This window comes from Mya arenaria, chromosome 14, assembly GCF_026914265.1.
Source record: "Mya arenaria isolate MELC-2E11 chromosome 14, ASM2691426v1".
Classification (NCBI taxonomy): domain Eukaryota; kingdom Metazoa; phylum Mollusca; class Bivalvia; order Myida; family Myidae; genus Mya; species Mya arenaria.
In genome coordinates, this window is record NC_069135.1 from 58941738 (window position 1) to 58966282 (window position 24545).

Sequence of the window (24545 nt, forward strand, 5' to 3'; positions counted from 1 at the left end):
CTCTCAATGTACTCATTGTGGAGCAAACGCCACCTGCGACGAACACTTCTGTCACGGGGTCAACTGTATTCACACCTAAACGTGGAACAAGACCAGGAGGAAGAACGTTTATATCGAGGTATGGAATGGTTTTAAATATACAACTTAAGTCAATCTAATGGTCATACATCTGTGACTTTGTCCACAGGATAGTCTGTTATATACATCGAACAATCCGATTAGCTACATCGATCTTAGATTCAATTAAGACCAGTGTTTGATACCAAGCCAAAACGAGTTATGAATTTAGAACGAGTTTATTGATAAAATTATAATTATGTTTTCGGATGGTGTTTTGAGTATAAAGTTTACCAATGTTCTGACCCTACATGTATTGTTATTTAAAATTACTTTAATTGAATATACAACTTATGTGTGTGGTCTCAGTTCAAAAAAAAATTCAATGCAGTGACCTTATTGAATAGGAGGTCTGAAAGCATAACAAATACAGTCGAAACGTGCTGGCTCGAACTCGCCTGGCTCGATTTCCCAGATGGCTCGAACTGGATGTAAAGGACTAATTTCTTTAAACTTAAATTTATCATTCCCGCTTGGTTCGAATTCCCCGAGGCTCGAGGTATTTTCACTGTTCCCTCTGCGTTCGAGCCAACGGGGTTCGACTGAATAATGGATACAGAAAGAATTGAAGGATAAGTGATATTTTTTAACAATGTAAGGTCACGACATTTGTCAAATGTCTTTCCTTCGGTGTTATGTTAACATACTGCCATATACGGACCATGATCAATTTAATTCAAACTTCAGTTGTGAGTATCCGGGGGAAAACCCACTTGCCTAGCTTGGTGACCACAAACCAAATTCACATACGTCCAGGGCCGGGAATCAAACACCTGTTAAAGATGCACTCTTGCTTCCAAATACGCTGTACTACAATTAAAGTGACACTCTTATTTAAAATAAGTACATACACATGTATAGCAAACATAAATTTTGACTGATAAGCCTTTAACTACTTACTAAATAATGCATAAATGGAAGATATTATTTACGTATAACAAGATTGTTACCGTGTATTTAATAGCAGAAAGCGCAAAAATATTAAATGATTGGTGAATGCTAAAAGATTTACTGTGATCTACTAAAGTCTCATAAGGTAGTAATACCGTGTTTTATGCTCATTTTTTTCAAATTAAACTCGGCATGTTTCATAAGAACCATTGTTTTGGACATTTATTCATCCTTTTTGGAATATTAAAAATATATTATGAATTGTGGTAAACCTTATTTGGGAGTAAGAGTGCATCTTTAAAACAATAGTTGCAATTTACCTGAAAGGATGAATAAATATCGAAACCAATGGTTCTAATGAAGGAAACCGTGTTTAATTTAAAAGAAAGTGCAGGAAACACGATATTTCTACCTTATGAGACGATAGTTGATCACTGTAAATCATTTAGGACCCACCAGTCATTAAGTATTTGTGCTATTAAATACACGGTTACAATCTTGTTATCATTAATTAATATTCTCCATAAATGCATTATTAAGTTTATCACTCAAATATATATATTTGTTATACATGTGTATGTACTTATTTTATATACGAGTATCACTTTAAAAAGCAAGAGCGCTAACTATTTCACTTACTAGACAACCTTCTATAGTTTGTTTCATAACTTATAGTAAGACCAATGTTATACTGATTGTAGTTTGAATGACCCTCATGTTTTTTTGTGTTTTTCAGATGACGTAATGGACTGCCATTTTCTGATCTGTGATTCAATGTTCGTTAAATAAAAAAAACTTAGCCTAAAATAACGTTGTTGTTTGCTAAGGGAGATAACTTCCTACGGGTTTAGACTGTCAATTATAAGAGTTGTTCAACTTGTTTAAATATTAAAGGGGCTACACACCAGAGTGTCCAAAAGTCGGCAAATACAGTATTTCCTCAAAACAATATAGATTTAAAATGCGAGCTAGTAGGAGGCCGATAATACATCACTTGACATGGTTAAAATAATAAACGCAACAATCATGTTGCTGTCTCATCTCATTCGGAACTCCTCGGCCATGTTATCGAAAACACCTCGGATGTATGCCGGTACATCAGTTGAAGTAGTTCGTAATTTTTTGAATAATATCATTAATTAAATGTAGTTGTTTAAACGTTGTTCTTATTGATCTCAGTTTAAATTGATTGCAAATGAAGTATTTTATTGCGAACATAATTAAGATTCCCAAGAGTTAAGTCATAAAGTTTAACTGCTGATTAAGATTACTACGCGATCTATTTGCAGCGGACTTAAACGTACCAACTTTTTGAGTATGTAAACCGTCCAAATACATCCGAGATGGTTTTTGAAAAAAATGGCCGAGGAGCTCCGAATGGTCTCATCTGTGTTTCCCCGTTTAAAATAGCGCATAATGGTTTCCCAGTTTATATCATATCCGTTTATGAGTACAGATAAACACACCGACGCTATTTTTATTTGACTGGGATTCACGTGGTAGAAAACCCTAGTTAATTTCGAAATGGTAAAATGAGCAAAACTGCGAAAGAATACATGTGATAATTTCTTGGGTCGATTCCGGGACACCCATCGTAATGTCAACGCACACTAGGGGGGTCCGGGGGCATGCCCCCCCGGAATTTTTTTTTAAATGGGGAACGTCTGTGGTGCATTCTATAGCATATCTGGGGCTATTTTAGTCGTTTTTAACGTCGGGAAAATGTACCTATTTTGACTGCCAAGACGTATTTTTTACCTGACATGGTTGTTTGTTTTTTTCTGCCTTTTCTTGAAAAAATAAAACCACCAGATATTTTCCCAGGCTTTAAATGAAGTGCTAACCAGGAGGATATGCAGTCTACTTTCGGTTTCATCAAAACAGGAAATAAACAACTATACGGGCACCTGTTTTCCCGCGCTTTTGAGAACATGCGTTACAAATATTTATTTTTTCATCACATTTAAAACGTTTGCAATTTATGACACACATATCTTCCAGACGATAAAGAAGATTTTCCAGTCGATGAGCTTTTTTTCCGTTTGGAGATGCATATAATTTTGATAGAGACGTGTCAACAATCGGCTGTATAAAGCGATCACGTGACTTACCATGGTCACGTGATTAAAGCACTCTATATAACCACCTGTAAACCCCATTTCGTCAGTTTAATTTCGGCGTAAAAATACACACGATAGTTCGGAAAAAAGGTCAAAACACTAAAATTCCTTATGGACGCGTAAGTTGTTAAAAGTATAACGACGTATCGACTTTGAAATTTGAAAGGAATATGGGATGTTTTCCGTGTTTTAATTTTGTTTTTTTTACTCATTTTGTCACTTTCTTTGAACTTACCTTCATGCTCGTTTGTTGGTAAAATGTGTGAAAAATATCAATTCATCAATTAAAAGCTATCATTCATAAGACCAAACAAATCCATATGAAAACAATGAATTTGTATACAAGAACCCTCCCCCACTCGTTAAGCACAACAATAGGCCGATAGATCAATTATCGGGTGATTGACGATGACCTCGACGACACACGTACCAATTAACGGATTAGTGTCAACATGTCCTGTGTTTTACGACCAGTGTCCCGGACAGGCAAAATAGCTGACTTACATTGGTAAAATTAAGATAATCGATTCCGATTCCGAGATTATTTTTTTTCGTTTTTTTTATGACTTTCCGGGACAAACATGCACCCTCCGTGACTCCGTGACAGAGATACGATTTCCGGGACAATCCCGGACGTCCGGGACGTTATCACTAACTGATGTATCATCGCTTACGACACATGTATCTTTCCGACGGAAAGATACATGTGTCGTAAGCGATGATACATCAGTTAGTAAGATTCAATGCGTTGTACACAACAATGTTTTTGACAATTTTTCTTTTTCATGCAATTGTATCATCTGGTGTCTAGTCCCTTTAAATGCGCTAGGACCGACAAAGGAGCCGACAGTATTATGTGGGAAGGAATTTATGGATAAACCAATGTAAAACAATGGATGGAAATGGACGACAACATTTTTAAACGTGAACTATTTGATGATGCGGTCAAATATTTAAATATAAACAAGTACAGCTGAAACTGTTGTCCCCAAGCGTGTTAACAATATAGCAGATCACAAGTATATCCATTAAAGCATTATTGTTTTGAAAGTTAACAACGATGACGCTAACAACGTTGTTAACTTAACAAAGTTCTTAACAATCGGCCCAATGTGTACTAGTATGCCCATTCTTCATAGCCAAGTTTGGTCTAAATATTCTGGGAAAACTAGTCAAGTGACACTGAAGTCAGAAGACACTGGACACCGTACGAAACCATGGCGGATGAAATAATGAGTCACTTTTTCAAACGGGCGTGTAAATAAAATAAAGATAAAAAATGTGTAGAAAAGTGCTTACTGAACTACATCTCTTTCAAAAAATGAATAAAAAGTTTTGAAAGCTGCACTCTCACACATTTACCGTTTTGACAACTGTTATATTTTTTTGTCTTAAAATGAGCCAATTTTTGCGTAAATATCTGCAAACCAGTGATAAATGATTGATGACAAAAGATCAGATCGCAAATTTTCATATTTCTGTTCAAAAATAAATGTTTATGGCTAAAAGCGTTAATAATGGTTTAAGAAAAATGAATAAAACATCAGTTTTTTGAACTAAAATATGAAAATCTGAGATCTCATTTTTGTCATCAGTCTCATATCACTGGTTTCCATGCATTATCGTATAAATTGACTTGTTCAAATACAAAACAAAAAGTTGTCAAAACGTTCAATCTGTGAGAGTGCAGCTTTAACACAAGAGCATGGGTCCACCTAATGGACAGTGTTACATGTTTCTGTCATGGAAATTTAAGGTAAAAGGGATACATATCTGATATAAAAAAATATCTGGGTTGCTCCAAATATCGGGTAATTCCATGCGGAAGTTCTCGGCCATTTTTATCGAAAACAACCTCGGATGTATGCCGGTATATCAGAAAAGTAGTTCGTAAAAGTTTGAATATATCATTAATTAAATGTAGTATTTAAGCTTGCATTTGTTGATCTTAGTAAATTGATTGATTGTAAACATAATTAGCATTCCCAATAATTAAGTCATGAAGTTTAACTGATGAATTACATTTCTACGCGATTTACTTGCAGCGGACTTAAAAGACCTGATTTCTGACATTGTAAACCGTCCAAATACATCCGAGGCTGTTTTCGATAAAAAAAAAAAATGGCCGAGGAGCTCCGAATGCGGGCAATTCGAGCTCAAATCCCCCCTCGAGTAATTGCATGTCGACTGCGAAATTAAAATTCGCGATAGTGTATAGTTTAATTTAGTTCAAAAAAAATGTACAATACAGTTCACTAAACGGGACCATGTCATTTGAAGTAGTTTGTAAGTGCTGTAATTAATTAGCAAAACGTAATATTTACAGACAACCAAGCAATGTTCTGAAATTATCCCCCAGGCCTTAAAAACATACATTTGGTTCGGGTTACACGACCCTACCTACGAAAAAGGCGCCGACCCCACAATTTTTACAGTCAGTTGGTAAAAATATGAAAACAAATAAATAAAGTAAAATAAAAAAGTAAGTGCGATCGCATAATTATGTAGTTAAAAAACGAACGCTTTGTACAAAAGATTACCTTAACACCATTCTCCTATGATGAAAATAACACTCTTATATAAAGCCTAATAATAAAAATAAAAATAAAATTAAAAAAAATCTACCTACCCTACTTATTTTCGAAAATATGAAACCCTAACCAAACTATTAGGTTCGATTCCCCGGCCTGGGCGCATCTGAGTTGGGTTAGTGGCTCTCAACTCTCTTTTCCCCTGTAAGCAATCACTGTTTACTCTCCTGTACCTATTATAGCATCCAAAATGTTAATACGGATGTTCGGTAGCAGTCAATGGTTCGGCGATGATTCGATTGTTGATCGTTAGATGCGAATCGGGGATGGCAAATTTCTATCTATAAGGCATTGAATGTAAATTTCGGCAATATCTGTCTCTAAAAAATATAAAGCTATTGTTTTTGTTGAATAGGCCCTATGTTCCGACTGTTTCTTATATAGGGCCAATTTTAATTCGAAACTGTGCTAGAAACACCATACGGTGCTAGCACCGCATCGCCGCGGTGATATGGTGATACGGTGCTACGGTGCTAACTTCACGCACATCAATGTTTATGCACCTGCCAATTGGAACCACGGCCTCCAGGTCCGGGATGTATACCGGGGAGGAATAGCGGAGAAAATGGGTCGTGTTTTTACCTTCCAGGTGGCCACGCAGTGTCGATATAGCCGGGAAAAGGCCTCACTTGGATGTCCCCGGATGTCAAAAGTCGAAAATCAAAGTCCCCGCTTTTCACCGGACATGTGTGTGTGGGGGGGGGGGAGGAGTGATACAGTGGAATGGTGCTTTAATGTAACGTACCACATACTTTTTAAACGTGTTAGCTCTTTCAATGCCTGATCTCAATCATAAGTCGTGTCCGGGTTTACTATAAACAATTTATTTATTTTTAACTTAAGCCAAATTTCAATTTTCGAATTAACTCATTTTCAGGGATCGACAGAATTCTTGGCGACCGGAAACCATCGTCAAGCTCCACCCCGCCTCCCGCTCATCAGTCTATTTCCGGTACGCAAGATGACGTCACAAATGAAACACGTGACTCGCGCGTCATCGAGGTCAAGGGTCTGGAACTCCCAGAAGGTATTTTCCCATATGTGTTCTTATACGTATTTTGTTACAATCTATTTTGATAATTTAATTTCTCAACGAATATCTTATGTAAACGTCATAAAATAAAATGCATTAACATGTATCTTGATTTATAACTAAAAATCAAATGAAAAAAACAAAAAAAACAAAACAACATCTCTGTGTATGAACTATGAAATACAGTCGAACCCCGTTTGCTCGAACTCACTGGGGTAGGCGAAAATACATCGAGCCTCAAAATTTTCGAGCTACCTACAGTATATAGAAATAGATCCTTAACATCCAGTTCGAGCCAACGAGGAATTCGAGCCAAGCGATTTCGAGCCAACGGGGTTGGACATTATATTTTGGTGATTTTTATTAGGCCTGGCTATCAAGAAGACAGAGCTAGGGGCCGTCTCTCAATACGGGGTCTTCTGCTCCAAGACTGTCGTCACCAAGGGAACCAGGTTTGGCCCCTTTAACAGCCGCGTGATTAACACCAGTGAGGTCAAGGCCCAGGACGATACTTCACACATGTGGGAGGTTCGTTGATAATATTTTACAAACTTTTATAACTTCTTAATTGAGCCTTAAATAGCATTAGATACCATGACATGACATAGCATAACATAATATGACATAACATGACGTGACATACATGACATAACATAACATAACACGACACGACACGACATGACATGACATGACATGACATGACATGACATAGCATAGCATAACATAGCATAGCATAGCATAGCATAACATAGCATAGCATAGCATAGCATATCATAACATAACAAAACATAACATAACATAACATAACATAACATAGTGTGTTAACCTTTGTTTCGTTGGTTAATTGCAAACAAAATATTTAAGTTATTCTTTTCTTAAAGATGCACTCTTACTTCCAAATAAGAATTACCACAATTGACAAAAGTGTTTTAATCTACCAAAATGCATGAATGAATGTCGAAAATAATGGTTATTATGAACGATGCCGAGTTTAATTTGGAAGGAGCAGACAACACGGTATTTCTACCTTATGATACGATAGTAGATCACGGTGAACCCTTTTAGCACTCACCAACCATTTAATAATTGTGAGATTTCACATTTTAAATACACGGTTACACTAATGTTATCAGTAATTAATATTTTCCATAAATGCATTATTTAGTTAATAGTTAAAGGTCTTTCACTCATGATTTACAATTTTCATTCATGTGTATGTATTGATTTTAAATAAGCGTGTCACTTTGAATTGTATTATTCATTTTTGGGCAAATCACCCGAAAGTGATATTCGTTGCAAAACGTACAAATTCTATCTTTTCTTGGGATGTTATGATGCAATCCCGTTGGCTCGAACTCACTCGACTCGATTTCCTTGTTGGCTCGAACTGATGTAAATGATCGATTTCATTATACTTGAAGGAAAGCAATACTGCTTGGCTCGAATTTTCCGGGGTCGAGGTATTTTGGCCGGTCCCTGGGAGTTCGAGTCAACGGGGTTCGACTTTATCATTCAACTTCAATCATCAAATAAAACATTGCTATTTTTCTATCTTACTGCTATATTTAATTAACGTAGTATCCGAGACATTGCGGAGGAATATGAAAATGGCAGAAACTTTCAATTTTCACAAAGTACATTAACCAGAAAACTATAAGCACACGTATTATAAAGACTTAACGTTCAAGTCCTATGCATGTTCTATGGGACAAGCCAAGATAAAGTTTCGGTGGTATAGTGGGTAAGATGCCCGCCTCTCACAAGAAAGGTTTAGGGTTCGAGCCAGGTGTGAGTTCTCTTGTGCTCTCACAAATGAAATTATCGAGAACGTTTCAACTCATCTAAAAACTTAGTTCAAAATCAAGCTTAAATAATACAGAAGTATCAGCTTTAAAGCTGCACTCTCACAGATATACCATTTTAAAACTTTTTTTATTTGTTGTCTTGGAAAGAGCAAATTTTCGCGTAAATATCTGCAAACCAATGAAATTAGATTGCTGACAAAAATCAGATCGTAAATTTTCATATTTTAATTCGAAAATTAATGTATTATGGTTAAAGCTGCACTTTCACAGATCGAACGTTTTGACAACTTTTTTATTTTTTGTCTTTGGACGAGCTATTTTTTGCGAAAATCCATGAAACCCTGTAATATAAGACTGCTGACAAAAGATCAGATCGCAGATTTTTATATTTCCAAGACAAAAAATAAAAAAAAATGTAAAAATGGTAAATCTGTGAGAGTGCAGCTTTAAGAAAAATGCATAAAAACATCAATTTTTAAACTTAAATATACAAACCTGAGATTTAATTATTGTCAGCAGTCTAATATAACTGGTTTCCATAGATTTTCGCAAAAATTGGCTTGTTCCAAGACAAAAAAAAAAACTTGTCAAAACGTCCAATCTGTGAGAGTGCAGCTTTAAGAAAAATGCATAAAAACATCATTTTTTAAACTTAAATATAAAAACCTGAGATTTAATTATTGTCAGCAGTCTAATATAACTGATTTCCATAGATTTTCGCAAAAATTGGCTTGTTCCAAGACAACAAAAAAACTAAAAATAAAACTTGTCAAAACGTCCAATCTGTGAGAGTGCAGCTTTAAACTAATCCCTTTCTCTAATCATCATACTATTTCTTTAATTGTGATAGAAAAAAGCTACCACAATACCTTTACGACTAAATAGTATCCACTAAGCCCATGTACCGAGTTGTATACTATTCAGTTGCGAGTCCTAATATGACGTGACTGTACTGACGTCAGATATTTCAGGATGGACGTCTGAGCCACTTTATCGACGGGCGACGTAACGCTGGTAACTGGATGGCGTTCGTAAACTGCGCGCGCTACTCGCTGGAACAGAATCTCGTGGCCTTGCAGGTGCGTGTTTAAATAGCGTTTATCATAATATAAACAGTCAGTAAATTTGAGTTGAAGCAGTAAAATAATACAAACAATACACGCACTCACGCACGCACGCACGTACGCACGCATACACACACACACGCGCGCACGCACACACACACTCACCAGTCTGCCGTTCTTGATCAAGTTAATGTATGTGATCATATGTGATACCATGAATTTGGATTTAAAATGGGACATACATAATGTGTCGGTCTGGTCATCGCAATCTTTTGACATCAACACTTGCATATAATCTTTGTTCTCTATTTTGAGCAAAAGCAAAATCCCCTAAATGATTGTTGAATCACGCCCCCCCCCCCCCCCCCCCCGTATATTTAAACTAGCAAAACCTACATCACGAATAAGAAGCATATATCTTTCGGTTCCGGGGTGTGGGAGCATTCCTTCCCCTTACCGTGCGTGCCTCTTAAGTCATGCTCCATCTAATGTCAAATTCTGGATCCACCCCTGATTAATTAGCACGTGCTGTTCTATAAAAACTATATACATGTACAAGTATTGCCGTGCCTGGAGGATTATCGATAAAAGAATGTGAAATTGGACGTGGTACGGGGCAACTATTGAAGCTGTTCATGGATACATTATTCCCGTACTCATGCGTACATGTACAATGCAGGTCGAAGGCGACGTTTACTACGAGGCGTGCAGAGATATTCCCCGGGACAGCGAACATCTGGTGTGGTACGGAGACAGCTATTTGCAGTTCATGGGCGTCCCTGTCGCCCCAAAGGAGGCCACTGGAAGTGAGTCACGGCAGGAGGCAGACGGTACGTGTACAGAATGATACGGGTATTACGATATACGGCTATTATAAAGAAAGGTGTATGCGGTTACCAATCATTCGGAACACCTCGGCCATTTTCAATCGAAAACAACCGCGGATGTATACCGGTACATCAGTAGAAGTAGTTCGTTAAATTTTAAATTATATATTAATTAATTGTACTGTTTTAACGTGTACTTTCTATTATTAAATTTGATTGATTGCCAGTGAAGTGTTTTGTTTAATATACTATTAAAATTAAGAGCTTAACTGCTAAAATGAAATTACTACGCGCTCTACTTGCAGCGTAGTTAAATGTAAAGATTTTCTGACATTATTAACCGTACATAACCATCTGAGAATGTTTTCGATGGAAAATGGCCAAGATGAAAATACGCTATTAAAATGTGGTGTTAAAAGGGCACAGTCAAAATATGATATAATTATAAAAACAATCGGAGCACCTCGGCCATTTTCCATCGAAAACAAAGTCGGATGTATATGGACGATTAACAATGTCCAATCTTTACATTTAACTAAGCATCAAATTATATAGTAGTCATTTCAATTTAGCAGTTATAAACTAAATTAATTTAAGTCTTAGGTATCTTAATCAGTTATGCAATAAAACACTTTATTTGCAATCAATTTAAATTCATTAATACAAATTACACGTTTAAAACCTGTACAATTAATTAATATTTTATTCAAAATTTAACTAACTACTTCTAATGATGTACCGGCATACAATCGAGGTTGTTTTCGATGAAAAATGGCCGAGGTGTGTCGAACGGTAATTAATTAGGCATGTTTTTAATTAAAGCAAGCTGCAGTTACCTCCCTTCCACGACAGTGTAGGTTGTCACGCAATGAACCAATTGTTATAAAACTATTTCAACAAAAACTGTTCAACTGTGTTTCCTTTTGAACGAGATTTTCTGTTCGGACGACAACTTCGTTTGAATGAACTAAAAACCATAGCTGTCTCCCTGTCACAGATTCTGAGGGTTACCCGTGTGAGCGGTGCGGGAAGGTGTTCGCCTACTGCTACTACCGTGACAAGCACCTCAAGTACACCCGTTGTGTGGACCAGGGCGACCGGAAGTTCCCCTGCCATCTGTGTACAAGGTTGGTGCTATAATAGCCTCATTTAATCATAATTCTAGACGCACTCCGGAGTTTAAGCGTCCCGATGACCAAGATATCTCCGGTGCCGAGGTGCAAGACATCCCTTGGAAAGTCCCGCTTATTATTCTTAATAACATATACACATATACACACGATAGATTCTTGTATTGGAAAATCATTGCGTAAAACATGACATATATATTATACAGTCGAACCCCGTTGGGTCGAACTCGCTTGGCTCGAATTTTTCGTTGGCTCGAAGTGAATGTATACGACCGATTCCATAAGGCTGAACGTATGTATTCCAGCTTGGCTCGAATCTTCCGAGGTTCGAGGTAAATTCGCTGGTCTTTGGGAGTTCGAGCCAACGGGGTTCGACTGTAATTGTTATGTGAATGGATAAACAATTTTAATCGTTCTACAACACTTGCATTTGCTGGTGAATACCAGTCATAACAGTTATTTTAAATACTATTATATAATATGTTTCTTTATCTTTGTTTTCATTTCAGATCGTTCGAGAAACGAGATCGTCTGCGGATCCACATTCTGCACGTGCACGAAAAGCATCGACCCCACAAATGTGTCGTCTGCAACAAGAGTTTTAGTCAGTCATCAAGTCTTAACAAGCATATGAGGGTAGGTTCCATTTCGGGATGTTAATATATTTGCAATATTTATTGTTATATGAAAACGAATCAAAGATAATGACTGACGATGTATACGACGAAGACTGCTACGACGCTGCTGATGCTGCTGCTGATGCTGCTGATGATGAGGAGGAGGACGAGGAGGACAAGGAAACTTATGACAATGACGACGACGACAACGTCGACGACGCTGATATGATGGTGGTGGTGGTGGTGGTGGTGGTGGTGGTGGTGGTGGTGGTGGTGATGATGATGATGATGATGATGATGATGATGATGATGATGATGATGATGATGATCAAAGTGGCTTACGACGACTGTTGTTGCTGCTTCTGCTAATGAGGATGACGATAAAGGCGACAACGAATATAAAGACGACAATTTAGTTGTTGCTATTACTGCTGCTGTTACTTTTATTGTCGATTTTGTTGTCATTGTCGTTTTTGTTGCTGCTGTTGTTAAAGGTGTTGTATAAAAAGTATTTATGCTGCAGGTACATAGCGGGGAGCGGCCGTACAAGTGCGTGTATTGTAACAAGGCGTTCACAGCCTCCAGCATCCTCAGGACGCACATTCGCCAACACTCGGGGGAGAAACCATTCAAGGTTAGATAATATCTAATTCAGACTGGTTTTGTGCTGTCTTATGTCAGATGAGTTTAGTGTTGTCTTATATCAGATGGGCTAAGTCTTGTCTTATGTCAGATGGGTTGTGTTTTTTCTTATGTCAGATGGCTTAGCGTTGTATTTTGTGTAATGGGTTTAGCGTTGGTGTATGTCAGATGGGTTAAGTGCTGTCTTATATCAGATGGGTTTAGCGTTGGTTTATTTCAGATAGGTTTAGCCTTGGTTTATGTCAGATGGGTTTAGCGTTTGTTTATGTCAGACGGGTTTAGTGCTGTCTTATGTCAGACGAGTTTAGTGCTGTCTTATGTCAGATGGGTTTAGTGCTTTATTATGTCTGATGGATTTAGCCTTGTTTTATGTCAGATGGGTTAAGCTTTGGTTTATGTCAGACGGGTTTAGTGCTGTTTTATGTCAGACGAATTTAGTGTTGTCTTATGTCAGATGGGTTTAGTGCTGTCTTATGTCAGATGGGTTTAGCGTTGGCTTTAATCAGATGGGTTTAGTGTTGTCTTATGTCAGATGGGTTTAGTGCTGTCTTATGTCATATGGGTTTAGTGCTGTCTTATGTAAGATGGTTTAAGTGTTGGCTTAAATCAGATGGGTTTAGTGCTGTCTTATGTCAGATGGGTTTAGCGTTGGCTTTAATCAGATGGGTTTAGTGTTGTCTTATGTCAGATGGGTTTAGTGCTGTCATATGTCAGATGGTTTAAGCGTTGGCTTAAATCAGATGGGTTTAGCGTTGTCTTATGTTAGATGGGTTTAGTGCTGTCTTATGTCAAATGGGTTCAGCGTTGGTTTATGTCAGACGGGTTTAGTATTGTCTCATGTCAGATAGGTTTAGAGTTGCTTTATGTCAGACGGGTTTAGTGTTGTTTCATGTGTGATGGGTTTAGTGTTGTCTTATGTCAGACGGGTTAAGTCTTGTCTTATGTCTGCTTTGTTTAGTGTTGTCTCATGTCAGACTGGTGAAGTGTTGTCTCATGTCAGATGGGTAGAGTGTTGTCTTGTGTCAGACGGGTTAAGAGTTGTCTTATGTCAGACGGGTTTAGTGTTGTCTTATGTCAGACGGGTTACGTGTTGTCTCATGTCAGATGGGTAGAGCGTTTTATTATGTCAGACTGGTAGAGCGTTGTCTTATGTCAGATGGGTTACGTGTTGTCTCATGTCAGATGGGTAGAGCGTTTTATTATGTCAGACTGGTAGAGCGTTGTCTTATGTCAGACGGGTTAAGTGTTGTCTCATGTGAGATCGGTATAGTGTTGTCTTTTGTGAGACGGGTTAAGAGTTGTCTTATGTCAGACGGGTTTAGTGTTGTCTTATGTCAGACGGGTTACGTGTTGTCTCATGTCAGATGGGTAGAGCGTTGTCTTATGTCAGATGGGTTACGTGTTGTCTCGTGTTAGATTGGTAGAGCGTTGTATTATGTCAGACTGTCAGAGCGTTGTCTTATGTCAGACGGGTTACGTGTTGTCTTATGTCAGATGGGTAGAGCGTTGTCTTATGTCAGACTGTCAGAGCGTTGTCTTATGTCAGACGGGTTACGTGTTGTCTTATGTCAGATGGGTAGAGCGTTGTCTTATGTCAGATGGGTAGAGCGTTGTCTTATGTCAGATCGGTTAAGTGTTGTTTTATGTCAGATGGGTTTTATGTCAGACGGGTTTAGTATTGTCTTATGTTAGCTGTCTTATGTCAGATGGGTTAAGTGTTGTTTTATGTCAGACGGGTTTAGTGTTGTCTTATGTCAGATGGGTTAAGTGTTGTCTTATGTCAAATGGGTTAAGCGTTGTCTTATGGCAGACGGGTTTAGTGTTGTCTTAAGTCAGATGGGTTTAGTATTGTCTTCTGTCAGATGGGTTTAGTGTTGTCTTATGGCAGATAGGTTAATTTAGTGCTGATTTATGTCAGATTGTTTAAGCTTTGTTAAACATGTTAGGTTTCGTCTCATTTCAGACGGATTTAATGTTTCAGGATCTCCGGTAAAACGCGTTCACGTCAATTTACCGATTGTTACTGTTTTTTTTTAAGGTGTTGACAAATAGCAGAGTGTTCCTTTAAGAAAAAAAGAAAGAAAATATATTTATCTTACGATGTATTATAATGTTTGATTGATTTTATTTCTCTTTCCAGTGCAAGCATTGTGGAAAAGCGTTGCATCCCACGCGGCACATGACAGTCACGTGAGAAGAACGCACGCACGAGACAGAATGTGCACGTGCTCGATTTGTGGCAAATCGTACTCACAACCATTCGAACTCAAATTTCATATGGCAGTTCATTTGAATAAATGAATACTTTCTTCTTGTTAGATAAATAAATACATAAATGTACATAAATGTGATGGTTATTTTGTTTTGTTTTCGTTTTTGTTTTTGAAATTTAAGTTATTTATAAATAATGGGTTTACAGATACATTTTTGTTAATAAATGATTGTATTATCTTGGTTGACAATGTCTATTTATTCAATAAATTTATTGTGAAACTTTTAGGTTGTTTTAATTTGGCTCCTCTTTATATACAAATAAACATTTTGCTGAATACAATAATCACAATATCTGTGTTATTCTTCAAGATAATCCGGCTATGATGTGTATGTGAGGACAATAAACAACAAAATGCTGATTAATGCTTTTGGTGGTGGCGTTGGTCATAGTTATCATTATATGGTGGTGTTGGTCATAGTTATCATTAGATAGTGGTGTTGCTCATAGTTATCAATAGATGGTGTTGTTGCACATAGTCATCATTAGGTGGTGGTGTTGCTGATAGTTATCATTAGGTGGTGGTGTTGCTTATAGTTGTCATTAGGTGATAGTGTTGTTCATAGTAATAATTAGGCGATGGTATTGCTCATAGGTATCATTAGGTGGTGGTGTTGATCATAGTTATCATTAGGTGATGGTGTTGCTCATAGTTATCATTAGGTGGTGGTGTTGCTCATAGTTATCACAAGGTGATGGTGTTGCTCACAGTTATCATTAGGTGGTGGTGTTGTTCATAGTTATCATTAGGTGGTAGTGCTGCTCAAAGTTATAATTAGGTGGTAGTTTTGCTCATAGTTTTCATAAGGTGGTGGTGTTGGTTGCTCACAGTTATCATTAGGTGGTGGTGTTGTTCATAGTTATCATTAGGTGGTGGTGCTGCTCAAAGTTATCATTAGGTGGTGGTGTTGCTCATAGTTATCATTAGGTGATGGTGTTGCTCATCCAGTTTAGGGTTAGTTTTCCATCGGCCATTTATAATTCTGAGCATGCCGGTTGAATAGAGCGATTCATTGTTGACTTTCATTTTTGTCTCAAGTAAATGCTTTCATTTTAAAATAATAGATCCACTTTAAAAGTCATTTAGTTTAAGAGGTAGGTAAATAATAGTTCCTAGTGGAATATCATATTGACCATCCCGTGGAATGAAAGCGTCTACCGCCAGTTCAACAAGCCTTCCCGCTTCCTCGATCTATATTCAAATAATTGTTTCCGGTTCAAACCTTTTCAGAGCAAATATTTAGCAACGTTTAATTATTGAATGAGTTCCGCGAAATACAGCCTGCAGAATGTCGCGTATATATGTGACATTTCTACTTCTACTTATGTGGATGATTTTTTCAGCGTGTTCGAGTACACTGTACAAATCGAGGAAAGTGATTTTGCAAGAACAACCAAACACATTGTTATTTACCCGAAGAGTTTTACTGGATATTTCTAGCAAAGCCTGTACCGATGAATGCGCGTCGTCGCCTGGCTGCAGTTATGTCAACTACCAACGACGATTCCACTTGTGTTCTGTTATTTACTACAGTGTCACAACACCGTCTTTGTCAGTCGCCCGAGAGGCCGGATATATTTACGCCAAGAAAGAAGATCTTCCTCGCGTATGTATACTTTCAATCATAATACTATTTCATTCGGATGTCCTCGGTCAATTTCCATCGAAAACAACCTCGAATGTATATAGACTGTTTACAATGTCAGAAATTTTAACATTTAACTACGCTGCAAGTAGATCGCATGATAATTCAACTAAGCAGTTAAACATAAGGATTTTACTCTTTGGAATCTTATTTATTGATAAAATAACATACTTCACTTTCATCAATTAAAAATAAAAAAAACCCACAAAGTTCACCTTAAAACTTAAAACACTGCAATTGATTTATACTATTATTCATTTTTTTGCGAACTACTTCTACTTATGTACCGGTATACATCCGAGGTTGTTTTCAATGGAAAATGGCCGAGGTGTTCCGAATGAAGGATATTTAGCATTGAGGCTCATATCTCAGACAATGGGATCGCGGGATGAAATCGCATTTAATCATTAAAGTGACACTCGTATTCAAAATAAACACATACTCCATTATAACAAAATTAAATTTTGAGCGATAATCTACTACGAAATAATGCATTTGTGGAAAATATTAATTACTGATAACAAGACTGTAACCGTGTATTTAATAGCTGAACACGCAAAAATATTAAATGATTGGTGAGTGCTAAAAGATTAACTGTGATATACTATCGTCTGAAAGGTAATACCTTGTGTTCTGCGCATTTCTTTCAAATTAAACTCATCCTTGACAAGAACCACTGTTTTCGACATTTATTCATTCTTTTTGGTATATTTAAACAAAATAGTATTAATTGTGTTGAATCTTATTTGGGAGTAGGACTAAAGAGCTTTGGCAACCAAAAACCATTAAGCAAATGTCCACTTAGTTAAAGTATTTCGCACTTAACACTCAGAATTTAGTATCTTTTTTTTGTTCTTTTAAACGATAATTCGGTGCGAACGCATATTTATATGAATCGAAAATATTTTGTTGTGGAAAATTTACTGTCACTTTTGATTTTTGCATCCACAAAATTTCCATGGCAACCTGTATTTAACGTATTTTAGCGGGGAATTGTTCGTAATTTTCAAACCTCTTCAATTCGCATTTTAAGTGTTGTGTTTATATAGTATATAATGATTTTTTTAAGTAAAACTTTCATAAAATTAATTTTGAAATTCCATATTATTACTATGTGACGATCGTCTATGCTCTTAATGCTTATCAAAAGGCACAGAAATGCCAAGACAAAGGCCACACATTTATCATATTGTAAATATACATAACATAACTATATATTTGCAATTTCTCATAATGTTCATATCATAAATGTTCAAATATGTTCTACAAATACTGTCGTTTTTTCAGCCAAACACACCGTGCGACGGATGCTCGGACATAGACCGTTGCGATGAGTCGGTGGCTCCAGTGGATTGCCTGCCATCTGGTAAGTTTGATCCAATGTTAAAAACATCTACACCACAATGGTGATCACATAAAACAAGTAACGCCGAATAAACAGTCACAAAGTAATACTTTATTACGTTTTTTTCAATTTCTTTCGTAGCCGCGCCTGAAAGCCTTTGTCACGGTGTCGTCGTAGTCGTACATGCTATCATTGGTGACGGTGTCGTTGCTATCCTTGGTCACAGTGTCGTCGTAGTCGTACTTGTTATCCTTGGTCACAGTGTCGTCGTAGTCGTACTTGTTATCCTTGGTCACAGTATCGTCGTAGTCGTACTTACTATCCTTGGTCACAGTGTCGTCGTAGTCGTACTTACTATCCTTGGTCTCAGTGTCGTCGTAGTCGTACTTGCTATCGTTGATCACAGTGTCGTCGTAGTCGTACTTGCTATCCTTGGTCACAGTGTCGTCGTAGTCGTACTTGTAATCCTTGGTGACAGTGTCGTCGTAGTCGTACTTACAATCGTTGGTCACAGTGTCGTCGTAGTCGTAGTTGCTATCGTTGGTCACAGTTTCGTCATAGTCGTACTTACTATCCTTGGTCACAGTGTCGTCGCAGTCGTACTTGCTATCGTTGGTCACAGTGTCGTCGTAGTTCTACATGCTATCCTTGGTCAAAGTGTCGTCGTAGTCGTACATGCTATCCTTGGTCACAGTGTCGTCGTAGTCGTACATGCTATCCTTGGTCACAGTGTCGTCGTAGTCGTACTTACTATCCTTGGTCACAGTGTCGTCGAAGTCATACTTACTATCCTTGGTCACAGTGTCGTCGTAGTCGTACATGCTATCCTTGGTCACAGTGTCGTCGTAGTCGTACATGCTATCATTGGTCACAATGTCGTCGTAGTCGTACATGCTATCCTTGGTCACAGTGTCGTCATAGTCGTACATGCTATCCTTGGTCACAGTGCCGTCATAGTCGTACATGCTATCATTGGTCACAATGCCGTCGTAGTCGTCGTACCTGCTATCATTGATCAAAGTGTCGTTGTATTCGTACATGTTATCATTGGTCACAGTGTCGTCGTAGTCGTACTTGCTATCATTGATCACAGTTTCGTCGTAGTCGTACACGCTTTCATTGATCACAGTGTTGTTTTCGTCGTACTTGCTATCCTTGGTCACAGTGTCGTCGTAGGCGTACTTGCAACCATTGGTCACGTTGTCGTCGTAGTCGTACTTGCTATCATTGGTTGAAGTGTCGTCGAAGTCGTACATGCTATCATTGGTCACAGTGTCGTCGTAGTCGTACTTACAAACATTGGTCACAGTGTCGCCGTAGTCGTACATGCAATCATTGGTTACAGTGTCGTCGTAGTCGTCCATGATATTCTTGGTCACTGTGCCGTCGAAGTCGTCGCTTCGCCTCGGTGTCGTCATTGTCGGTGTCACATTGCTCAGTGGTCATACCCACAGTTACCTGGTATCTGTACGGTATTTTTGGACAGTCGAGCTATCTGATTCGAGCGATTCGGTCCCTTTGGTGATCTCTTGGACTGAGAATTATTAAAAGAATGTGTTCTTGTACTCTATGATACACAATTCATAATAAACAAAAAATATATTAAATATTTTAAAAATTCATACAATCTATTGTTCACAAGTTATCAGACCGACTTTAAGCGTCGTATGTGCCATGAAATGGAACCGGCATAAGATCCTTTTTATGTGAATCTTACACCTTAACGCAACTGTGCATCAGATGATCAATTTGCAAGAAAAAAAAGAAAATTGTCGAAAACTGTCATAAACTTGGAATTAATGTGTACAATGCATTGAAACCTACTAATTGTACCACATAGTTTACAATTTATTTAAGTTTAGCAGTTATTTCGTATTTTTTCATTAAAAAAGATTACTGGGTATGTCTACCAAGTATAATTCATTCCTTATGCGTGATTGGCTAGTCGGTGTTATCACGTGATATTACCGAGTTAGGTGTATAGCTTAATTATGTCACCCGATTATAGGAAGCCGTCATTGTTCAGTGGATACGACGTTTGAATGCTATTTTGGCGACACGGGTTCGAACCCGGTCTTCAACACAATTTTTCTTTTCATTTTGGTACTTTTTTACAATTATGATATCAAAACGTAGCACATTAAATTAAATAATTGTCCTGAGATTCGTTACAGAAAAAAACAAATTTGGTGCCAATCTGGTGTGCAGTCCCTTTAACCACTAGAGCATGGTCAACCTGGAAATGTATGTTGAGCGTATGAAAATGTTCGAAGTTTGTGGATGAGCGCTTACAAACTGGTTTAACCACCGGTGAGTTCGTCATTAGATTATACTGACAGTGCAAAACGCGGTTACCTTTACAGCTGATGATAGTTTAATAGTAATAAACTGCTGTTAAAGGATCTAGACACCTTGATGATACAAATGCAAGAAAAAAAATGAAAATTGACGAAAACCTGACATCGTTTTGCACAACGCATTAGATATTGCTTACTGATATATAACATCGCATACCACACATCTTACGCAGTTTTTGCGCAGTTTTCCGAATCGAAATGTACTGGGGTTGTCTACCGTGTAAATCCTAGTAAGTTTAAAAATAGCATCAGTATATTAAGCTGTATTCATTAACAGATAGGATTTATCCTGGGAAACCTTTATGCGCTATTTATAAACGGGGAAACGCATATGAGACAGCAACATGATCGTTGCGTCTATTATTTTAACCATGTAAAATGATACATTATCGGCCTCCTACCACAGTGGCTTGATGACAAAGGCAAATAAACAAATAAAAAAATTCAACTAGCCAAAATTATATTTTATACATACTTGAACATGTATATCATGAATATAATACATTGCCATAAACATAAAATGAGATTTGAAAAAAATACCCTATACTGTAATATGAAACAAGTTAGGATGATATACATGTTCAAGTATGTATAAAATATAATTTTGGCTAGTTGAATTTTTTTATTGTGACTTTAATGAGCCTTTGTCATCAAGCCACTGTGCCTCCTACTACCTCTCACTGATAATTTCTGGCTTGTTTTGAGGAAATACTGATATTGCCGAATTTTAGACCATCCGGTGTCTAATCCCTTTAACAGTGTGTAGTCTCGAAGTATTTTCCCTGAGCAGGTATTCTTTTAACAGAATAGTGTGCATTTTCAATAAAGTCAATGAAAATACTTTAATTATCTTAGAAGCTCAAATCATGAAGACGGAACACACAAAAACAAAGAATTATGGGAAAAGCGTGACGTCAGAGAGCGCTTAATAATTGGCGTATTTATGTCTAAATACTTACATTCAGAAAGCAATTAATTATTGTATCATATGATTAAAGAGATATTTAACATAAGAAAATGACTGCAATTAGGAAATGATTTGTTTATGAATACAACCCTATGTGAGCTTTAAACTAGTATCTTTGTTAGATTTAAGGCTACTGAGCTTATCCCTGAAGTTTATATTGTTTTGTTTTAATTATAGACTGTGGGATGCCAACTGTACCAGACAACTCTTCAATATCGGGAAACATGTTCAACATAGGACGGCGTATCAAGTTCACGTGTGCAGAGAATACGATAATGTCCACTGCGACAACGAATACAGCAGTCTGTCAGCAGGATGGACAATGGTCTGAGACTAATTTCGATTGCACTCCTAGTTGGTATAAAAATCAAAGCACTAAAAGTACTGCAGGGGAGGGTTGGCAAGATGGCTTTGTACGACGTCATATTGTCTGGTTGCTTTCACTAAATTAAACATGTTTAGCACTGCAACTTAGGGGGCGTAACCTTTTGACCTGAGCCCAACCCTCAGAACCAAAATGAATTGAATAGTTGCCAAAGGGGTGGGGCTACTCCCTCGAGCAAATATTATACAATTTCTAGTCCGAAATAGTGCATTTTGAGCGTAATTCTTTACTTTTTTCTCCTTCATTGTATTAAAATTTGGGCGATTTTATCCCCCCCCCCCCCTGGATCCGCTAGTGTAATGTTCAAGGTAAATATGACAGTGGCTAGGGACATCGTAATTAAATTTCGTAATGGGTACGTAATGTCTAAAAATCTAGGTATGATTGGTACGAAACGTCCACAAAATAACTGGGTATGACACGTTAAGATACGATACGCCCAAGTTTCGCCTACAAATACATTCTACTTGTAATGTTTTTCAAGCTAATTGTATTGTAATTGTATTATTTATTACTGCATCACCAAAATGATTTCTTTGGCGAATCAACTCAATCTAAAATGGAAGAAAAGAGGGTTGGTTAGACAACACTATTTGGTTGTACTACTGGGTATTGTTTTTCTTTGTTTTAAAGAACAAATATCTGAATTTATTTTTAAAACAGTCAGCAGAACCGGTTACGTTATAAAACAATAATTTCAAGTAACAAGATAAAACTTTATAACGTTGTGATGAACATGCACGCTACTTATAGCACGGTGAAGCCCCGCCTTCTTGTGACCGTTTCGAATCAGCGGGTCGTGGCTGAAGTAACTGTTATGAACCATGTTGTCAATGGTACAATTTACTAACTAGCGTTAGTTTTCGTGAAAAAAAACTTTCTATATATCCGCATGAAAGTTATTGCACAGTTAAACCCCCGCCTTCTTGTGACCGTTCCGACTCAGCGGCAGTGGCTGTTAAATAATAACAGTTATGTACCATGTTGTCAGTGGTAATTTACTCACTAGCATAAGTTTACGTGAAGAACGTTTCTATGAATTCGCATAATAGTTATTGCTCGGTTAAGCCCCGCCTTCTTGTGACCGTTCCGGTATGGGAATTCATTTATAGATGAACATAAAAGAAAACACTCCCAAATATAGCACGAGAAAAAAATTCTACGCGAATTACTTGCAGCGTAGTTAAATGAAAATAATTGTAATGTCCATTTACATCCGATGTTGTTTCGGAAGGAACATTGCCGAGGTGCTCAGATTAGAAAAGAGGATGCAATAACAGTTTTTATAAAAATACGTAAGCTGATAGCGTCCGCCATCTTTATAACTAGACGCGACCAGAAGGCCGTGTATAGTATTAACATTGCGCAAATTCTTCGAGGGCGTCGGTGCACTTAATATATATTAGGTGAAATATATTTTGGTCCTTCATTTCTAACTATCGCTGCATTTATCTTACAATAGTCATAATCCAATTTCTTTTCCAGACGGTTCGTTGCATACTATCACAGGGGGTCATCTATTTGGCGGTGTCCCCGGCAACACCAATCTCGTCAAATTCAATGACTCTGTCGCCTGGAATGATGGCCGGATCACCGCAATACAGATGCTCTGCGGCAAGTACCTGCTTGCCTTTAAGATCCAGTATAATGGCGTGTGGTCAGTTCAGAGAGGATTCTGGAACCCTGCCTGTTCGGAAAACCAAACGTGGACGCCAGCGCACGAGTTTGGAGAGGACGAATGGATACAACACGCGGCGTTTACGGGCTCACGCTGGCCTAGCGTCACATTCACAACAAACAAGCGCCAGCTGGAAACATGTGGCGTACCCGTGACGTCACCCAGATACCTGGAGGGTGGAAGGCTGGAGTATGTCAGTGGGATATTTGGTTGCTACTTCGACGAATTGCAGTTTTACTGGTCAAATTACAGAGATTCCAATTAATAAGATATTATATAGAGTGTTATTTGTAAAATATGCCTATTACTCAGTGCATAAAAACCGTAAATACGTCCATTATTAAGAGTTTCGTTTATAATTTAATACTTCCATTTGTTCACGTAGGTCTCGTTTTGAGATTAAATACAAATATTAATTAATGTAATGTATTGCATACTAAATTTATAACTATCTAAATTATCTAAATTAAAATTGACGATACGGAAATGCCTTTGAGAAAAAACCTCGAGGCCGCTGGTGCTTCAAGAGCACACCAGCTACGATGACGTTAAAAAGACAAACATACCTGTGCTAAATTAACCTTTCTTAAAGTAAAAGTAGACATTTTTTATTAAACGTTAAAGATGCACTCTTACCCCCAAATAGGATTTACCACAATTAATAATATTGTTTAAATATTTCAAAAAGAATGAAAAAATGTTGAAAAAAATGGTTCTTATGAAGGATACCGATATTAATTTTAAAGAAGTGAGCATAAAACTCGGTATTTCTACTTTATGAGACTGTAGTAGATCACAGTAAATCTTTTAGCATTCACCGGTCATTTAATATTTTAGCGCTTTCATCTATTTAATACACGGTTACAATCTTGTCATCAGTAATAGATATTTCCCATAAATGCATTATTTAGTAAAAAGATAAAGGTATATAAGTCAAAATTCATGTTTGTTATTCATTTGATTGTATTGATTTCGAATAAAAGTGTCACTTTAATATTTTTAAAGATAGGAATACTTTTCAACTAAACAAAAGTGATAAGATCTAAAACGACGTGTTA

At 37.4% G+C, this 24545-nt stretch overlaps 3 protein-coding genes across 3 annotated transcripts in view; 2 read left to right on the forward strand and 1 right to left on the reverse strand.

The window, feature by feature from the left end:
• The window catches only part of LOC128216318 (PR domain zinc finger protein 14-like), an 18452-nt gene extending 287 nt beyond the window's left edge, over nt 1–18165 (forward strand). The window contains exons 1-10 of the mRNA XM_052922879.1: nt 1–8; nt 1745–1749; nt 6563–6746; nt 7120–7280; nt 9529–9636; nt 10301–10451; nt 11446–11575; nt 12088–12214; nt 12719–12829; nt 18043–18165. The exon at nt 1–8 is cut by the window's left edge and continues 287 nt beyond it. Coding sequence (XP_052778839.1) covers nt 1–8; nt 1745–1749; nt 6563–6746; nt 7120–7280; nt 9529–9636; nt 10301–10451; nt 11446–11575; nt 12088–12214; nt 12719–12829; nt 18043–18165 — 1108 coding nt within the window. The remainder of the gene's footprint in view (nt 9–1744; nt 1750–6562; nt 6747–7119; nt 7281–9528; nt 9637–10300; nt 10452–11445; nt 11576–12087; nt 12215–12718; nt 12830–18042) is intronic.
• Nucleotides 18166–18225: 60 nt separating this feature from the next.
• Nucleotides 18226–19518, reverse strand: LOC128216319 (tRNA(Glu)-specific nuclease WapA-like). Its single transcript, XM_052922880.1, has 2 exons — nt 18740–19518; nt 18226–18634 (listed from the first exon to the last, which is right to left on the reverse strand). Exons 1-2 carry the CDS (start codon nt 19516–19518, stop codon nt 18226–18228), a joined length of 1188 nt encoding a protein of 395 aa, XP_052778840.1.
• A 3027-nt stretch (nt 19519–22545) lies between these two features.
• LOC128216320 (uncharacterized) lies at nt 22546–23752 on the forward strand. Its single transcript, XM_052922881.1, has 2 exons — nt 22546–22645; nt 23295–23752. Exons 1-2 carry the CDS (start codon nt 22546–22548, stop codon nt 23750–23752), a joined length of 558 nt encoding a protein of 185 aa, XP_052778841.1.
• The last annotated feature ends 793 nt before the right edge of the window (nt 23753–24545 follow it).

Coding starts and splice junctions, on each gene's coding strand:
- LOC128216319 (XM_052922880.1), bottom strand. CDS start 19,518: ATGACGACACCGAGGCGAAGCGACGACTTCGACGGCACAGTGACCAAG. Junction 18,635..18,739: donor ACTTTGACCAAGGATAGCAT/GTAGAACTACGA, acceptor GACCAACGATAG/CAACTACGACTACGACGACA.
- LOC128216320 (XM_052922881.1), top strand. CDS start 22,546: ATGCACGCTACTTATAGCACGGTGAAGCCCCGCCTTCTTGTGACCGTT. Junction 22,646..23,294: donor TATGAACCATGTTGTCAATG/GTACAATTTACT, acceptor TTTCTTTTCCAG/ACGGTTCGTTGCATACTATC.